At 34.3% G+C, this 20,624-nt stretch overlaps 1 protein-coding gene across 2 annotated transcripts in view; it reads left to right on the top strand.

Moving 5' to 3' along the window:
- LOC101745930 (transmembrane protein 198) overlaps nt 1–20,145 on the top strand; it is a 26,737-nt gene extending 6,592 nt beyond the window's left edge. For both annotated transcript variants that reach the window (XM_004933093.5, XM_012696334.4), the window contains exons 5-10: nt 6,453–6,525; nt 6,955–7,046; nt 8,914–9,058; nt 12,458–12,594; nt 14,897–15,085; nt 15,561–20,145. In XM_004933093.5, the coding sequence (XP_004933150.1) occupies nt 6,453–6,525; nt 6,955–7,046; nt 8,914–9,058; nt 12,458–12,594; nt 14,897–15,061 (612 nt within the window). In that variant the 3' untranslated portion in view covers nt 15,062–15,085; nt 15,561–20,145. The remainder of the gene's footprint in view (nt 1–6,452; nt 6,526–6,954; nt 7,047–8,913; nt 9,059–12,457; nt 12,595–14,896; nt 15,086–15,560) is intronic.
- Nucleotides 20,146–20,624: the final 479 nt, after the last annotated feature.

Here is a 20,624-nt window from a genome sequence, read left to right as displayed (position 1 = left end):
GCCTTTTTTTCGTATATAAATGAATTGCTGTTCGTTAGTCTCGCTAAAACCCGAGAACGGCTGGACCGATTTGGCTAATTTGGTCTTGAATTATTTGTGGAAGTCCAGAGAAGGTTTAAAAGGTAGATAAATATGAAAACGCTCAGAATTAAACAAAATATAAAAATTGTTTTTCCTTTGATGTGCCCCCGTCGGACGGATTCCTTTTGTTTGTTTTTTATCTTATACAAAAGTTTAGGCCTCTTATTTATCGATTGAAGCACTACGAAGGTCAGCTAGTTTTTAGAATAAATAAAAGGAGAGATGAATTCAAAATTAAAGTATTATGAAACGATGTTCATTGTTAATTAAACTGTAGTCTCTAAAATAACGCAACTGGTGATTCAAAATGAAATGTAATATCGCTGTCACGTACGAGTATAATAGCCGGCAAACTTCTTGAGCATTTGTTGACGTAGTGGGGGTAAGTTTGCGCATGGTACACTCACATGCAAAAACATTATTTACTCTGCGTCATAATGCAATTAAATTATTAAAATCAACATATGTATTTATTTATATATTTATTAGAACATCAACAAAAAATATAGGTTAATAATTATAATAATTTAATCTTGGGGTAAAATAGATATTCCTTCTATTAAGTCAAAACTAGAGCTGTTGCCAGGTCTTCGTTCAGTTGAAGCGAAGCTGGTATTTGTAATTTTTTTTCGTTATCATAATCTTGACCATTATCATCATCACTGTTTTCATCACCCGAGTCGCCATCATCGTGATAAGTCGACATAGGGCTCATCGGTGTAGTTTACGACTCGGTCGGTTCGATCTCTTTTTTGTCTATAATTAATTATTTTTTGAAGATATTCGATTCGTAGTAATCGAATGTTACTTTTTTCAATTACCAGCTTCCGATTATTTTCTGTTTTTTTTTTCCATCTGAAGCCTAGCTCTTTCATAATTCGTCGTAAACTTCATTCCGAGCCATTAAAATGTATATCTTCTTTAAAATTTTCGAAGCCTTTTTACGGTACGGAGTTTCGCTGCCTGTTATGTAGTTATTATGATTACATCTTTTTATTACAGATTGAACGAAACTATCCATTCCGGTAACTTTCTTCTTCCCTGATCTTTTCTTACCCGGAGTCCCAAGCACGATGAGCAAGCCAGAGCCTTTAGCTTCGTTAATAATGCACCTAACAGTACTCACTGATGTTTTTGTTGCTTCCGAAGTCTGTTTTACTTTTTCCATAATATCATTCTTCCCCTGTTTTATAATGAAGCAATATACGTCGTACACAATTTTTCTACCCTTTCTTTTGAATACTACACCAGTTTGTCGCGGCATAGTGTATTTTTTATAAAAAATCAACAAACACTCAACAAATAGCAATGGCAACAAAGTCAACAAGCAATTATAACAAAATATAACTTAACGATTAATAACGATAGACTTTTCACTGTACGCAAGCGTACTTTTGTGAGCAAGCGGAACGAAGGCGCGGTGCGGGACGCAAGGTTCGACTGATCTACCAATAACGCGCTCGATACGATTTCCCCTGCCGTCGCGCCTCACCCTCACCACCAAAGTGATCTAAAATTCGGTTCTGCGCAGTCAAGGTCATTTGCTCACGATGTTTGCCGGTTACTATATATGGATTATAAGAGTGATCAAACGTATGTGGTTGGAAACTTATATGTCGGTTTGATTGTGTGAGTTACCTGTTTCAGTATTCGTTGAGACACAAGCCAAAAACCTGTTTAGAATTCTAAAACATGTAATAGATTTCTCGTAAAAACTCTTAGTTACAATGTGAACGTACTAACGAAAGAGAAACAGCCTAATAAACATGATAAATGTAAATTGATTCGCGAATAAGCGTGCGCCAAACGTATGATATCGAATGCGGTATACATTTTACATGTTATCTAACGCTATCTATCGTATTCCGCGAAAGTATAAACTAATATGTATGTGACTTTCACAATTTGATAAATTATAATGTGACGAAGTTAGTTAATTTTTGAATGTATTTAGAAACGAAGTATGTACAAAAATTTGCTTGAGTAAATTATAAAGAACTAGCGACGCGTCCTCGCTTCGCTTCGGAAACTGTAATTTATTATTGATTTCTCCACTGTTTAATGGATGTTATTATACATATAAGCCTTCCTCTTCAATCACTCTATATATTAAAAAAAACCGCATCAAAATCCGTTGCGTAGTTTTAAAGATTTAAGCATACATAGGGACAGGCAGATATAGGGACAGCGAAAGCGGCTTTGTTTTTATACTATGTAGTGAAAAAAAATACGTACATTTTTTTTCTTTTTTAATCCGTAAACATAATTCTAACACTCGTTGGTTCGTTTGTTCAATAGTGTCCCAAACGCCGGAGCCAATAGGACCTGGCTTTGATCGGAAATTTGCGATAGTGTTTTGTGTGTTTGAAGTTGTTCTTCTTGTTATTTTTACTCCTTAATCTTTTTTATTGGCAATGAGTATAAGTACGGGCAAAAGAAGAATATTATAGGCAAAGATGGTGACTATAGCGTTAACAACTAAAGTCGAGCCTGAGAGTCACTTAGCGTATCTCCTGATTAGCAGTCTGATAAGTTATTATCATGTCAGAAACTCTTATTTCATAGAAATAGGTGACACATTAAAATTACAGATTGAAAGTGTATCTGATATCTGTTAGAGTTATAATCAAATTTTATTTTTGTTAGAATATTCAAAGTAAAAAAGTAAGAGTTTTTTGACCTCATGGCTCAAGATTGGCGATGACATTCAGGATGTGGTGTCTATAGGTTACTTGTTTGACCGAGTATTTCATAAAGCTTGTCTGTCTCTCTCATATAATAAAAAAAATTGGATCCTTTTATTTGATTGAACAAAGGCGATACAGATCTTGATACTTTGTAATATATTTATTTTAACTAACTTATCTCTGACGGGTTAAAAGATCAAAGCTACTTTATTTTATAAGTATCGAAGATGTAGAATAAAAATGTCATAAAAGTATTCCAATTGGAAGTTTATAAAATGGGTACTTGTAGTTGTGTATATAATAGGTCGGGGAAAAAGTTTCTTCGCATTTTTTAAGAAAATTCGCGATTTTTTAATCTAGTTTATTTACATTTAACTAAAGTGTGTAGGTACCATTTTGTTCGATAACTTTTTGCCGTCTTGTAGGTAGGGACATGATCCCATTGCTATAGAAATTTTGGGGCTTCTGATCAAAATACCGCGACAATTGGTTTTGGCAGTCCTCTCGTGATGTTAACCTGACCTTTTAAGGTGTGTGGCGCATTTACGTCGAAGATGTCTATGGGCTCCAGTAACCACTTAACACCAGGTGGGCTGTGAGCTCGTCCACACACCTAAGCTATAAAAAAAAAAAAAGCACTGCCTAAAGAATTTTGAAGATACCGAAAGAGGTGGAAATCTGAAGGTGCAAGGTCAGGACTACACGGCGGATGCATTAACACCTCCCAGCCAAGCTCTCTTAATTTTTGCTGAGTGGCTAAAGATGTGTGAGGTCTAGCGTTATCATGATGAAAAACCACATCCCTTCTGTTGATTAATTCCGGCCGCTTTCTTTCAACTTCTTGCTTTAATCTTATCAGTTGTTCGCAGTAGAGTTCAGAATCGATGGTCCTGCCTGGTGGTAAAAGCTCATAATGAATAATGCCCGTCCAATCAAACCACACACACAGTATCACCTTGTTGCGAGTTAATCCGGGCTTCGCCACAGTCTGTGAAGCCTGACCGGCCTTTGACCACGACCTTTTTCGCACGTTCTTGCCGTACGTGATCCTCTTTTCATCACCAGTTATCAACTTCTTCAAAAATGGTTCGGTTTCATTACGTCATAATAAAGAATCACAAATGAGTACACGGTTCATTAGGTTTCTTTCAGTGAGCTCGTGAGGTACCCAAATAACGACCTTTTTTGTGTACCCAATTTTTTTCAAATGCCAAAACATTCAGATCTCTTCTGTGGTAAATTCCCAGTTTTTCAGCTACGTCGTGACTACTGATATGCCAGATTACTCCACTTTTTTAAAAATGCCATCCATTTTATCCGTAATAGGACGATCAGAGCGACGTGCAACTTTGACATCAAAATTTCCGGATTGAAAACGCTTAAACCAAATTTGTGTTACTCTCACAGGCACTGCTCTAGGTCCATAAACATCGCATTTTTTTCGCGACTTGCGTTGCGTTTTTACCTTTTTTGTAGTAAAATTTTAAAATGTATCGAATTTCTTTATTAGATTCAATCATCTTAACAGTACGAAAAATAAATAAAAATCGCACATTTTCATAATTTGAATTTGGAATTATCTTCTTTAAATTTTAAATGTTTAATGATACTAAAACCAGCCAGATACAAATAGTATAGCCAAAGAGATTTTATTACAAGTTCATACATACTATAATGCGAAAAGACTTATTCCCCAACCTATTAAGTACGTACGTGACGTGAATATGCCCACAGCTACTCCAAAGTTCCAAGCTTGCCAGAGTAAATCAAAGAAGAGTATAGTGTCCCTTGGTTATACTAAATATTAAACCACGTGTTGCTCTATCGATCCCCGGTGGGCGTCAGATTCTCGTAATATTGTATTTTCTCGAGGCAGTATCATGTTAAGCGTTTAAAAGAGGCCATAGACGATCAAAAATACTTGTCTATAGTTAAAGACTCCAAAGGCATGATATTCTACCTAGCGACTGTCGTTGCTTAGTAGACAAGATATAGGTATGCAAGAGTATCTTGAAATTATTTTTAGTGCGGTTCAGGTTTTTGCAGGTTTCTTTTGATAAATGCTGTTAAATCTGAAGTAATTAAAATAATTTCCATTATAATATTAGTCATAAAACGGCAAGACATTTTGGAACCAACGCAAAAACCGAATCTATGCTATGTATTAAGAATGGAAAAACGTTTTGAAATATCTATTTTATAGACTTTTGTGCTCTCACAATTGTTCAATAATGGGTGCGCCTTCTGTTTTGCTCTGTCGTCACGTATATTATGTTGGTTCGTAACTCTGTGATATTGGCAATCATATATCTAGATGATAGGCAAGCATTCTAAATAATATAAAATTTTCGTTAAAATTTTATAAAATTTTCTAACTTGTATAAAATTTTCGTTAGGTTGTCAAGCACACAGTTTTCTTGCCAAGCATATTTAGCATTTTAACTATTCGAATTTTGTATTTCACATTCGAAAAGTTTGGTTATCTTCAAGTCAGCCCTATTAAATCAATGAGGTCATACCGTTTATGAACAGTACATTATCAAATTTATTATCAACGACCGACGATCTGCAAGCATTCAATTATTTCAATTGGTGCAATCTATCTGACCGGAGCGCATTGTTGATTAGTTTGAAAATGTATAATTTATCAAATAATAAAGATTTATAGGTATTCAATTGACCAACTAATATACAGATTTTTTATTCTTAAAGATACTTTTATTTCATACTTAAGAGAATTGTTCGTATGAGGTTTTAGTTTAGTCATAACCAAAAGTATTTTTTTTTATATAGAACTTACTTTTGTACTTGAGTTTCGCTGCATAGGTGAAGCCGTCGATTGGACATTCTTATGCTTGAAATGGAAAATTATTCAATATTTATTATGAGGATTATACGAGAGTAATCACTAGAAATTCAATTACTCGCTTTCTCTTTTCATAGATTTAAAAAAAAATACTTGAAGAGGAACGTCTGTTTTAATAACATTTTTCTAATTCACTTCAAACGGCTTATTGAAAATAATTTGCATTTTATAGTAGACGTCATAGTTGTTCCATTTCACATTGCGGTATTTCATAATAAAAAATTGTGATCGGACGACGGAATTTGACAACGTTCGGCCTTTAGTAGTTTCTATTTAATACTTTAACATATGCTGTAAAATTATGATCAATGGATGACTAAGGATCGAGGCGAATATTGAAAGTGCCCACCACTTTCTTTGAAGGGTAATTATTTAACACCGAGTGAGTCGTCAGGTCGACGTCCTATCTATGCAAAAAAAGCATTTCAACAGTCGATAATCAAATGGACTTATTAGATTTAACATATCTGTACACCTTAGATACACAGAGATACTGAATAATAAATAATAATAATTGAATAAAAATTGAAGAATGAACAGGGCAAAAGCATTAAAAAAAGTTAAAGCAAAAAGTTTACAAACTAATCTACGGTATATGGGCTTTAGTCGCTGCCCTGGCGAAATTATATGCAGCCGCGATCGATTCAGGGTTTTTTTTTCTTCTCTGAATAAGTACGAATTCGGCATTTTGGCGAAGGTCGTCTCCGAAAGTTTATTGACATTCCAAATTTGGATGGATGAAATATATGTTTTTTTTTTTCGATGTTTCAATTACAGTGTGCGCAATCTGTAGGGGTTTTATTAATATTTTGTTACAGTATTGGATGTGCGTTGTGGTGCTGCTATGCTCCGGTATATTTTTCGCAGTTATCAACTTATACTGGAAGAAAGGTAAGAAGGCATTTTAATATCTTATCCTCGTTTTATTGCCACGATAAAACGTTGCAACAAGATTATTCTGTCAGATATGACGCGATTCAAGAATTATTATGACTGACACATTATGGTTTCGTTCGAGAAAACATAATTTATTATGAATGATAATAATTTGTAATTAATTGCGTAATACGTCTTTCAAAACTTTCAATGTTCTGCTATAAATCTAATTAGACAACGTGTGATTCATTTTAGTTACGAAACGAGAATAAACCGCAATTAATGTGCAACATCTGAAATTAATACATACGTACTAAAATAACGTAATTAGGTAGTTAACTAAAACGTAGGACCTACATTGTTAGCTCTCAGTCTGTAATTACCGTCTGTATTACGCATGGAACACGCAATTCACCGTAAGTACTGTTTGTTTGATGTTTTCAGTTCTAACAATCTTCGGAACGAGCGTGTACGGCGGTGCAATAATAGCTACCTCCCTGGACTACTTCTTTGAAAGAATGATGATGCTAAAATGGGTCAGTCCGATGCATTGTTTATATATACGTACCCGTAGTGTACACAGTATTCAATGCGCAGGTCTCGCGTACGACAAACGAAACTATTATTATTATTATTATACTGAGACCTTAGAACTCATCTCAAGGTGGGTGGCGCATTTACGTTGTAGATGCCTATGGGCTCCAGTAACCACTTAACACCAGGTGGGCTGTGAGCTCGTCCACCCATATAAGCAATAAAAAAAAAACCTTTAGCTAAACCATAAAATAAAAAAAAGTTTTTCAGATACGAATTAAAAACTGTTTACCGTTGAGAACTATTTCAATTTCAACCGAAACCTTTGCCTTTCCAATAACAAAAAACGTTCTTTAAAGAGAAATCGTTTGTCCAGACTATGTTTAAATAGAACGTACTATTTGTATGTATTCCATTTCCAGAGAACAAATATGTTTTTAATCGAGTTCTCGATCGTAGCAACATTGTTTGCGCAGAATAGTGTCTGTACGGTATATTTATGGACTGTAATGTAAAAGGTCTTAGTGTTGTGTATTTATTGGCGTTGATATTTTATTGGAATTGAACGGTAAAATCGATTCCCGGACGTACGGACGAACATTCGTACCGTAAAAGTAGTTCCGTTTGAATTTCGAATTATTCAACTGAATGATTCATCACTCAAAGTTTGACAACGTAATGATGATCACATAAGACGTCATAGGTTTGACCTAAATTATAAGGCTTCGATTTCCTTGGAGTTCAATCTTTTTGTGTAGGAAATGTAGTTTGAATAATTTAATTGTTAGCGGAATTATCGAAATTGAAATTCCATTAATTTAAAAATATGTTACTACAAAATTTTCGTAATTATTTTTTATCGGTTTGATGGTTTATAGTTTTTAAAAACTTTAAATTTTTCAACGAAATATACCTTATTTTAAATTTAACGTTTTTTCCCGCGGATAGTTCCGGTTTGAAGGGTACCATCCTTTAAGCCATTGTTATAATGCAAATAAGATTTCGGCGTCATAGGTGCTTGCCGGTTTTCTCGTTGTGATATCTATCCATAGGCTCGCCGTCCAGAGCAGTGGCTCTCAATCTTTTTTACTCACAATATTTTTGATAGTTGAAGTGAAGGTAGGTAGGTGTATGTTCATTCATTAAAAAAATACACCTTTAATTTATATAACGTAGTAATGTTATATTATGTAATATACAATTCTCTTGGGTTACTTTAGATAAAAACATCGGATTTTTAAATCTCGTGACACACTTTACAGGGCTTGCGACCCACAAATGTGTCACGACACGTTGGTTGAGAGCCGTTGATCTAAGGCATAATGTCCTCTACTGAATACAATTGTCAAGTTATTTGTAAAAGTATATAAATAATTGCTTATTTGTCACACAAATTAATACTTTGCTCTGCATTGAAGAGTACCTTAACTATTATAATATATATAATAGTTTAAAAAAACTAACAAAATACGCTTTTAGAGAAAATCCAACTAAAAAATAGAAAATATATTTTAATAAATTTGAATTAAAAATAGTGTAAATTATTTTATTGTAAAAAAAGCGTGGGGTGCATGGTATAAGTAGATATAAATATTTTATGAACAGATATGAGTAGAAGGGTTATTTTGATAATATTCTGAAAACCCCACGCAGCACCCCACGCTTTTTTTTGTAACGGCAAACATACATACGTCTGAAGCTAATAAAAGCGTATTAAAAATACATCAGGTACTACAACTGATCTCAAGATAGATGACATTCGTTTTTTTTTCCAATAGGCTTAATTAAACAAACGATAAAAAGTGCTGAAATGCTCTATTATGCCAGCGACGGGGACAAAATTATGATACTACTAAAAATTTTGATTAGTTATGGGAGCGTGCGAAGTTGGAACCAGCCGTGGCTCCACCGTGTCGCATGTCTTGGTTGACGTTGGCAGCCTGGCCTGCTGCAGCCATCGTGGGACTCACAGCGCAATGCGCGCTCACGGCCACCGGAATCTACCACGAGCAAAGTGAGTGCCATTAGAATTCATTTATTTTGGTATGCCTCGTAATGTTATTAATAGAACGGTTCATGATCAATCGAGATAAGACACGTGCGCAAAGTGAGTATTCAGTTTCGATATAAAAAAAAAAAAACGTTTGTACTGCATAACGGTATCGTACTTTTCTTATAATCGTGAGGTAACAAGTTCGACACCTTTACATTTCTTAGTAAAAATAAATAAATCAATTTCTTATGTCGAACAGGGAACCAGGCAGCTCTTTTTCGAAATGGCTTCGCAAAGTTTACATATTACGGATTAGCCCCAATACATTTTTGTGATATCATTTGTGGCCAAAATAAATTAGCCCCAATACATTTTTGTGATATCATTTCTGGCCAAAATAAACGATAACTTAACTATAGATTAAAGTCAAATACACAAGATTAATAGGGGTGATGTTGCTCGGTAGACGGACAGTTTGAAAGTGGTTTTTCGGATTTTTTATATATTCAAGATTGAAGACGTCTTTATCGATATTCAGGTATCTTTCAAATATCGTAGTGGTCTGTGGTGACTAACGCCCACAAAAGCGGCAGAAGATACTTTTTTAAATTGGTAGTCAAAAATGATAATGACGTCATTGATCATTATATGCATACTTTTTCCTGTTAGGTCAAGATCCCTGTTAACTTTGATCATTAATAATATAAATTCATAGCTAAGTGATGGTTTCATTCAAAACCTTTTCATTCTGTGGGTGGGTGAACTTGCTTAGGTGAATTCTAGTGTAAACAGATAGAGACATCATCGTCATCATCATAGCCGGTTACTCTTGGCAGAACAATCATGGTAAACAGTAGTACTTAAGTTTAATGACATCCTTGTATTGAGGTAGCAAACATTTATGAATGAAAAATAGAAAAATTATTAAAATAGACAATTAAAATTAGATACAATAGGTACGTAGGCCTTTCTGTTAAATAATCTAGTTCCCAGACATGACAGCTTACTAGGGTTGACATAATTATTGGCTTTGATAATAATTAAGTATATTTTTTACGGGGTATTTTGTAACACATTGTATAAACTTGACAGCTGTTCTCCTTAATTCGCGACCTAAGACATGACGCACGCACTCGACGTTATAAAACATAATAACTACTAAATGAAATGAAGGCCTGCGCGCCTGTGAAAAATAGATCTGTATCTATTTTTTTTAAGTCTATTTTCGACTACGTTGTAGTATCTAACTGATTTCATGGAAATGGACGAACACATGTTTCAATTAATTGTACTAATCTGGGAATTATGTGGAAAACACATTCAACTATTTTATTATTTGTTTCATCAGGAATACACTAAATTTCTTTTATTTGTATAAAACAAATGAGTTCAAATTAAAATTTTAAATATAACTTTCTTAATAAAAAGCCTAGGAATGAATGAAAAAATACCTGTCTTATAAAGTATTCCCTTTGTCTCGCTTCTTTAAAAAGTTAGTTAGTAGCTAATTGTTATACAATAAACGTGATCGATTTAGTTCCTAACATTGTGAATCTTTATCTTTAGTAGTATTTTGGTCATGAGAAATGAATATACCTATACTAACTTTTTATGCTTAAAATTTATTACAACAACGGGTCATAGATCAAGGGTCGTAAGTTGATAACAGAAAATACGGATTTAGCATAATTTTTACGTACACTGCGTTACGTAAAAGCAACTTCGGATTTCGGAGTTAAAATCGGAATTCTAATTCCATTTTAATTTTCTAGAATCGAATTAAGTTGTTTTTTAACTGTGTTAATAATGACTTGTGTTGTAACTAAATATTTTTATAATACACAATGCTTTTTAATAAAGTCCTAAATCAAATCCCCGTAGGAAATTGTACTCTAAAATTAATGTATAATATATAAATAAATAAATAAAGGGAAGATATATAAGACCTTAATAAGGGCTGCCGTCTTGTATGGATCAGCTTGTTGGACGACTAAGGTAGCGGATGTAAGGCGATTGCATGCAGCAGAGATGCGAATGTTACGATTGATGTGTGGAGTAACGAGAATGGTTAGAATACGGAATGAATACGTTAGAGGAAGTCTGAAAGTGGCACCTGTGCCAGAGAAGCTGAGAAGTGCGCATTTGGGATGGTATGGACACGTGATGAGACGAAATGAAAACGAGTTTGGTAAGAGAATGTTAACTATGAATGTGGAAGGGCATAGAGGAAGAGGTAGACCTAAGAAGAAATGGATGGATTGCGTGAAAAACGATATGGGTAAGAAGGGAGTGAGCGAAGAAATGGTATATGATAGAAGAGTATGAAAGGAGAAAACATGTTGCGCCGACCCCAGGTGATAAGGAGAAGGGCAGGATAATGGTGAAATAAATAAATAAAATAAAAATAAATAAATAATTAGCTTAATGTTCGGCCCTATGATCGAAAATCAGTCGTAATCACCGAACCCTTACTACTAAGATTTATATTCATTTTACGTAGTAGATGTTCTTTTTTGTTTTTGACATTTCGAATAAAACAAGCTCTAGTGTCAAAACAATTTTATTGATTTTTAAAAATTAAAGCTTAAAAACAACACGTTTCTTAATAAAAATGCGATTTATTTATATGATATTAAATTCGCAATCGGAAGTTTTATTCCGTGAACATTTTCAAGGCTCTCGTGGAGATTTGATAAAATAACTTTAAAACGTATTGTTTTTCGTTTTCATCCAGCCGGCAGTGGACAACTGAATGAATTATAATAAAATAGATTCTTTGATCCGCGAAACTAAACGACCGATTCCCATTCCACTCGCCCGCGCCGTATCCATTAAGCGAATTGAATAAAGTGAACATTGGATGTGATTGACGCAGCGGAGATGACACGATGGAGTGTCACGTCGCAATATATACACTGACGTTATCCGGAGATTACAGTTGCGTTCGAAGATTAAAAAACCGGGTCATATATTACCGGATCTATGCTATTTTCATGTTTTGTTTGGTCTGTCGTGTGATTTTGTCGAGTCGTTTTAGTATCATTTTAGGACTGTCTTTCAACATATCGAGAGGTGAAAGGTTATTTGGTTTAAGCGAAATTATTGATTGCAACATTACAGGAGAGCCTTTTAAAATTTAAAATTTGGAAAAAACATCATAACAAATAAAGTTCTTGAACTATTTGAATGGAGTAAATTTAATTGAAGTTCAATTAAAAACATCGAGCTGTTGTGCTGATGCCAAATAAAACGCACCTTTAATTACAAAGATAAATGTTACGTATTTAGCGAGATGTCGCTTAAACCAAATACCCTTTCACTACTCCATATAATTGAATGAAAGGACCACGTTAAATATAAACGAGATTGGTTTTCGGGGGGACGATAGAAATGAACGCAACAACATAATTGAATTTTCAGGTATAAGCGCTCAGAAACGACGCCTCAAAGCTCAGCAGACCCGTCCGATCACACGCGAGCAACGAGCCGAGATGAAGCAACGCAAGTACCGATATCTGTACCAAGTGCGCACCGCTCACGGAGATGTTATATCCCAGGTATCCGATTAAGGCTCATCATTATCACTTGCTAGCTGACCCGGCAGACTTCGTAGTGCCTCAATCGATAAATAAAAGACCTAAGCTTTTGTATAAAATAAACTTAAAACCAACAAAATGAATCCGTCCGACGGGGAGGAAAAACAAAATTGTTTTACTGATGGTAGGACCTCTTGTTTACTGTTCGTAAGACCTCTTGTGAGTCCGCACGGGTAGGTACCACCACCCCGCCTATTTGTGCCGTTTGAAGGCCGGGGCAGTCGTTCTAACTATGCTGAGACCTTATATCTCAAGGTGGGTGGCGCATTTACTTTGTAGATGTCTATGCGCTCCAGTAACAGCATAACATTTTATAAACAATTAAAAAAAAACTTGATCCATTCACTGTTGATTTAGAATTAATTATCACGGAATTCATCCTTGTATTTCAACGAAATTCTTGCTATGTTTTGTATATATTGATGTTCCGTTTAGAAAAAAAATACTAATGAACACAAAAAAAACTCATTTAGTAAACAACACAAACTCTTTGGAATGAAAAGGCAATTTGAAAACTTGAACAATGATCAAAATGACCTACCTGACGGCCAACCTAAATGTAGACGGTAATGTGAATCCAAAAAATACATGGCTGAATGGGAAAAAAAATATGCTGCACGACCCGACATATAGGGATCAGCACAAGAAGAAACGTTTAATAGTAACGTTCTAAGATCGGTAAAAATCGACAGAAAACCGTTTTCATTGTAAAGTCATTCGATTGTAATTTAGGATTCGTATGTTGAGAGCACAAGCTTTAGGTAGCTACGAAAATAAAAGTTACGGTTTTACAGCTGAGATAAAGACAAGAAAATAATAAATACAATTTAGCACCGGTTCATTTAATCGGTCTATTGCGTTAGAAATATAAACGTGGTTCATTGTAGACATTACTCGATCTAACTATCCGTTTCAAGGTGTGTTTTGTCGTCAAAGACAGTCGAGTTCATTACTTACCAGTGACCCTGGACTGTGATGCTTCATCGCTAATTGTGTGTCAATATCGAGGACACACCCAACCGCCGTTTTTAATTTTATTAACCCTAGTGCGTTCAATTGTTTACTTTCTGAGTACCGTTTTGAGTGTTAAACGTTTTCAGTAAAAGGGATAAAGATTGTGATCTTTGCATTTTGAAATTAATTAAAGGACTATTATCGTATGCGATTTCATATCGAGGGGCAAAAGACGTTTGGTTTAAGTGTCATTTTTGCAACATTACAGGAGTGCCATTTAAAGTTAAAAATTTAGAAAAAATATCATAACAAAAAATCTTCGATATTTCAATGGAGTAAACTTAATTGAAATTCTGTTTCGGGGACTGTTTACCCTTCTATTGTAATTTCAATACTTTCAAAACGTGTAAACACGCTCACATGTACCAAGCTCTATAAATACGGCCGTGCTGTCTAGCGATTGGTCTCACCGTCAGTAAGTATCTACAGTCGGCATCGCTGCGCCACTTTGAGAAGACGGTACGACATGAGAACCCTCTTGTCGTGGCCGCTGGAAACTACATACCCGATCCTGTAGACCGAATGGTAAACCGTCGACGTCGCCCAAAGCACGTCATCACGGATCCTCCTGATCCATTAACGGTGCTTTTAGGCACTACAAGCACCGGCCACCGTTCTCGTCGAACCCGTCGCTTGCGACAAAGGGCTCGACGAGCGAATTAACCCACAGACACAGCCCACTGAGTTTCTCGCCGGATCTTCTCAGTGGGTCGCGTTTCCGACCCGGTGGTAGATTCTGCGAAGCACTGCTCTTGCTAGGGTCAGTGTTAGCAATTCTCCGATTTGAGCCCCGTGAGCTCACCTACACACGCTAGAGTAAGCTGAAATAGCCTCTCAAGGCTATCAGCATAGGTTGGAAAAAAAAAGCGATTGGTCATTCATGTCCGAGCCGTAGTACAGTACGGATCTCTCTGGAACGTTGTTATGCTGCTCGTGAAATATACGCAGCTCACCAGGTTCTCGTGAAGTTTTGTTTCGGAAGCCCAAACATGAGTCATCATCGAGAACTTAATAACTGTGGCGTCAGCATGCTGACGTCACACTTTTCAAAGACACTCCGTCAGCGTATCTCCTCCGTCATATATATAATATTAATTTAATTTTAAAATATCTTTTTTTTCTATTTGAAGTCGATTTTTGTTAAAGCATCACTGTCTATGTACAATTATTTAGAATCGTATCGAAAGTTAATAACTGCGTTTTTCTTGAGGTTTCTCAGCCTTGATTTCCTCATTTTTACGGTTTCCAGTCATACGTTCAAGCGCTACAGAAGAAAGCTCAATGCGGGAACTGGAGTGGCGAGTGTAGCACGCTGCAGAGCGACTCGACCCACTTGACCGTGCTCGCTGGCTCCGAACAAGCCCCGCCCACTGACTCCGACGACGACTTGAACCAAATCAGAGCAGCGCATTAAGACGATTGCGTTTATTTAAATAAGGTCAGTACGATTTGTAAATGTTTATCTATTTAGGTCCGCGTCAGGTCAAGCGCTGTGAAGTTGCTTTGAATTGTATTTCTTTTTTTCGTGTTTCTTAAGGTCTAAACGTGTAACGAAAGTGGCTTATTAATTGTTTACCATATCTGTAAAAGTGGCTAAGTGTTGAATAAGAAGTGTCAGAAAATACCTACCATTTTGCTGTGACATTATTTTATTTCATCTCATCTCGTTTCGTTTCATTTAATTTTATCCTTAAATCAATTTAAGATAAATCGATTTCATTTCATTCAGATAAATTTCGCATTTTAAATCATAAAGTAGGTAATAGTAAATAATCGTACATTTGGTTATAAGATCGACGCTGGCAACATTGGCACCGGTGCAAGCCGATTGCCATATTGAAAAAATAGAGAAATATTTTGTATCTGTGTCTGTTAAGTATGCATAATTGAGTTGAAAAGAAATTTTGTTTCAGATATATCCAAACTATTTCGATCCAAGGCCATTCGAGGTGAGCTGTATATTTTCTGTAAACGCATCCAGTATTATATTAACCGTAAAATCGACTTCCCGCATATATGTGGTTTATAATTTAGTAAACTTTATAGTAGGTAATAATAATAATAATTGTAATCGATGTGAATTTAACGATATTCTATTAATTGTGCGACGAAGGAGTTCAAGGCCTAAAACACGCGTTTTATTCATAACATTGCCAAAAAAATTTTTTTGATAGTTTTTAAGTCAATTTTTATGTTAGTGTTTTTTCGATGAATTTATACTTGCTTGTTTCGCGACGGTTCCATGATTGTCGGTGAATGATAAACCTAAAGATTGCATTGTCCGAATTAAATGAGAAACGACTTCAAAGCTTTAGTGAAATTAATCACACAGCAAACAACGAAATGAAAAAAAATAAAAATAAAAAGAAAACAAAATAAGTTTGTAAAAAAAAATATGTTTCAGTTCCGATATAGATTTTATTTTTAATTATTACCACAATCGTTTTGGTATAGTGTATGAGATATATATTCGCGAAAGTTTTTGCAAACAAACACACGCACAAATTTATATAAAATGAGATTTTGATAAAGCAATATATCTAAGAGCACGCTGGCACACATGCATTCCGTAAAACTAATACAGAATACATATAGAGCACTGAATATGCAGAAGTTCCAAACTTATATTTACAATCATAACTATCGGAAATCTGTGCGGGGTCCTCTTCTGTATTCATTCCAATTCTATGACTTCATTACATCAGGTAGGCCGCGACTCGAACTTATAATCAATCGTAGAATTTAATTCAGCACAAAATAAGAATTATTCTTGTCAGCCTCACAAAATAGAAGGCAAAATAAACATTCCGAATATGTCGTATGTAAATGTTAAATAATAATAAAAACGACTTTAAGCTAACAATTTTTAGAGTTGATTATGCGTTGAAAGGCAGATCTGAGTGTCGTGTGCATTATTAGAAATAATACGCCACAATTTAAAGACTTGTATACACATTATACCGATCCGTAAATCGAACACTGCCATTTTATTAATAGTCTCGTTTGAGTACACGTCGTAATAATGTGCGGTCTTGAACTCCTAATTTAAAATAAAGGTTGTGTTGTTGTTTCGTGTTTTAGATTAAGCCAAACAGTGTGCTTAGTGCGAGTTTTTTAACGTTCTCGATAGCGTAGAAGTTTATTTTTTATTTTTTTTTATTGCTCAGATGGGTGAACGAGCTCACAGCCCACCTGGTGTTAAGTGGTTACTGGAGCCCATAGACATCCACAACGTAAATGCGCCACCCACCTTGAGATATAAGTTCTAAGGTCTCTGTATAGTTACAACGGCTGCCCCACCCTTCAAACCTGCTTCACGGCAGAAATAGGCAAGGCGGTGGTATCCACCCGCGCGGACTCACAAGAAGTCCTACCACCAGTAATTACGTAATTTATAATTTTGCGGGTTTGATTTTTATTACACGATGTTATTCCTTCACCGTGGAAGTCAATCGTGAACATTTGTTGAGTACGTATTTCATTAGAAAAATTGGTAACCGCCTGAGATTCGAACACCGGTGCATCGCTCAAAACGAGTGCACCGGACGTCTTATCCGTTAGGCCACGACCAGTTCTGAAAGTTAGCTCATATTTGTATGGAATAGGATCGTTTGCCGCTAGGAGCGCTGTTCCAACTACATACAAAATTGGGTTAACTTTTACGCTATCGAGAACGTTAAAAAACTTGGACTAAGCACACTGAACAAACGAAAACATAAACGTTTTTGTAATTCGTTGGTACTCTTAGAATGACAATAGTTTAGGCGGCAGAAATAATACATTTCGGATATCCTGCTCACACGCATGTTAAGTTGGATATGAGTAAGCGAAACGGAAACATAAAAGAAAATGATGGATTTGTGAATTTGACTTGAGAATAACAAAATCTTGTGTTTGGAGGTGGCTCGACAAGGGAACACGAAAATGCAGTAGATAAGCACCGAATGATTATGTGATAACGCCAATATACTTAGTACAAGCTCAGTAAGAACAATTTAAATTTTAGGAGAAAATACTTTTTTTTTTTCGCTTTTCACCGCGTGTCAAAGATTGTTTTCTGTTGGATTGTTAAACTGCTTGTTAAACTATATTGGAGTTATCACAGCCAAAGGTTTGCAGGTAGCGTTTGCATTGAAGATATGAGCGCTTCTATGGTCTATTTAATAAAAATATAGAACTGCTTGTTGGCAGCCCTAATTTATTTTTTCTCACGTTTCTTGCTGTTCCTAAAGTCAGTGCGATAGATTTGATAATACACAACGTGTTTAGTCTTGTTCGCGGCCTGGCTCCTTCAAACCTACACGATCTTTTATTTTCTTTCAATAACTTGGCAATCCATAAGTATCCATATTATCATTTGGCCAAGACCTCAAAGCTATGTAAGAATATACCACGAGGAACAAATAGGTCTAAGCTTTGACTAAATATTTCATGTTCCCTTGTTGTCAAACGTAAAAATGGAAAACGTGGCTGGTCGATATATTTTTAAAATTCAAAAAAATTCTCATAGCAACTTTTTGAAACGCATTTGAAAAATAATTATGCAAATTTACTTGATCTCGTTCGAACTTTTTATTTAATTACACCAAACTTAAGCACTGATTCGATCAATAGAATTGAGTAATTTCAATATTGTGCAGTACCTTTGAACATTAATAGCGCGCTTTGCCTTAGGCTGATTTTTATGTGTAAGAAGAAATAATTCACCGGGTCATTATCGAAAAACAGTAGCGTTGGTTCGACGAATTTTAGACTTTAGGTTAGATTGTCTTAGTCAAATTAAGAAATGAAACACATAACAGTGACGCAAAGAACTAAACAGTGTTGAGTTTAATCAAAAGATTTTTTTATCTAGTATTTATTTTTCTTTGAATTTTTAAATACTATTTGCAGTGTAGTAGTAGTAACAAAGGGTATCTTAAGCTCTTCCTTGCCAATTTTTTTGTAACACACACACACACACGTAATGTATCGTTTAAGCTTTTATAAATGTCTGAATATCATTTAATTTTAATAGACATATAAGAAATATATAGATATAACTAAAAGTATAAACGAATACGTAAGTGATTAAATAATTAGAGAGTAGAATTATTAATTATAGGAACAGATTATTAAAATAGACGCTCCTAAAATGAGTGCCCTGCTTATACACAATTCAACCAATACATCACAATAACCACAGAATTCAATTAACTTTAATTTCCATATAAATTTCACTATACCCTCGGAAAACGTCACATGTGGAGATGATCATCACAATGCAATTAATTCTATGTTCATATAATCGTTTATAAATTGTATCTATTTAAGAGCATAATGCTATTTGGATGTGATCGACGGGTACACTCTTAGAGAGTTTAGATTAAGCTTAGCGTATGTGTAACGGTAATACTTCGAATTTCGTGAATGTTATTTAGTAGACGAGTTTCGACTTACGTTCTATTCGATAGAAAACATTTTGATAAAAGGCTTAAGCCGTTTACGTAAAGTTATCATTCCGATGTCACTCGCTTTAATATTAAAAAAGCCACGTTTCATTTAAAAAAGTCTAAACGGAATAAGAAAAACCGTAAATCTTCAGGTAGACCAATAAGGCAATTAATTCTATACATTTTTATACAGTGTGATATTTTTAAATAATTTTGACCAAAGTTTTTTTTTTTTTTTTTACTTTAGTTATTTAGCTATGAGCGCAACAAACAAAAGCTTTCATTTGACACATCAGATTTGTAAGAAAAAATTTTTTTACTTCAATAAAAAAGAAACATCAAAGTTATCACTTGTGGTTATACCACACTCTACATTTATCTAAAAAATAGTTTTAAAAACTATTTCCATAGCAACTAAAGAACTTGGCAAATACGTCTGGTTCCTCTAAATTTTTCTTTGTTATCAACATATTTCATGACGTAAGCTTTTGTGTTATTAAAAAATGAAAATAGAATACTATGTTGAATAAAGAACTTAAGGCTTTTTTTTCTGTTGTCAGTAAATACCATATCAAAACTTGCATTATGCTATAATAGTTTTATTTGTTTTAAAAAACAAAAAAATATAATTTCAAACGCAATATTGACATTTTAAATGCTTAGTGTAAGTACTATTCGTTAATTAAAAGTTTACTGTACTGGCAATACCAATAATGTACATTTATCGCTCAATTTCTAGTCTCTGTATTTCTGCGGAATATAAGATTAATTTAATATGTGGCAAAAACTGATACTATCCATATTATTTGAGTTTTACTTCTACGTTAATATTTCGTTCCTATTTTATTGTGTTATTGTTAATGGCAATTTTTTTTTGTTAATGTCAATATTCCATACCAACAGTTGATTTCAAAAACGTTATATTTTGTAAAGAATGTTTTTGTTTCAAGTATCTCATTTTTGCTTCATTGTAACTGTAATTCCAGCTTTATTATTTATACAAATTATTTTATTGATGTTATGTCTTTTATTTTCTAAATAAAATTTTAATCGACAATTAAATTTATTTATTTTTGTTTTATTTTACATTTATCACCAATCAATGTTTATAGTAATGCATTTATGAATCATGTTTCAATATAAAGTAAACTAAATCTTCTACAAATTAGGATTACAAAAGAAAAAGTACAATAAATTAGTGAAAGTAGAAAAGGAAAAAAAATATACAAAAAAAGGAATCCTTCCCCATTGATCCTTATGTGTAGCAATAATATAGATGATTTAGTTGAAATAATCGTGCCTTCATTGAACTTGCTATAATAATTGCTACAAGTTATCTACAAGATCTTTTCTCTAACATAATGAGGAATGTTTATATCGCGTTTACACTAAAACATCAATTTTAGACACAAGTCAGAGACATTTAAACTCTTAATTATTTATTTCTTTTCTTAATTCATCTATTATTTTGTTCACGTTTCGGTAAAACATCATTCTTTAGACAAAACGATTTTCACGCTTTTTTTTTTTGTTATGAGTACTAAA

This window comes from Bombyx mori, chromosome 1 (genome assembly GCF_030269925.1).
Source record: "Bombyx mori chromosome 1, ASM3026992v2".
NCBI lineage: Eukaryota > Metazoa > Arthropoda > Insecta > Lepidoptera > Bombycidae > Bombyx > Bombyx mori.
The sequence above is the reverse complement of the archived record's forward strand: the minus strand, read 5'-3'. Positions and strand labels throughout refer to the sequence as shown.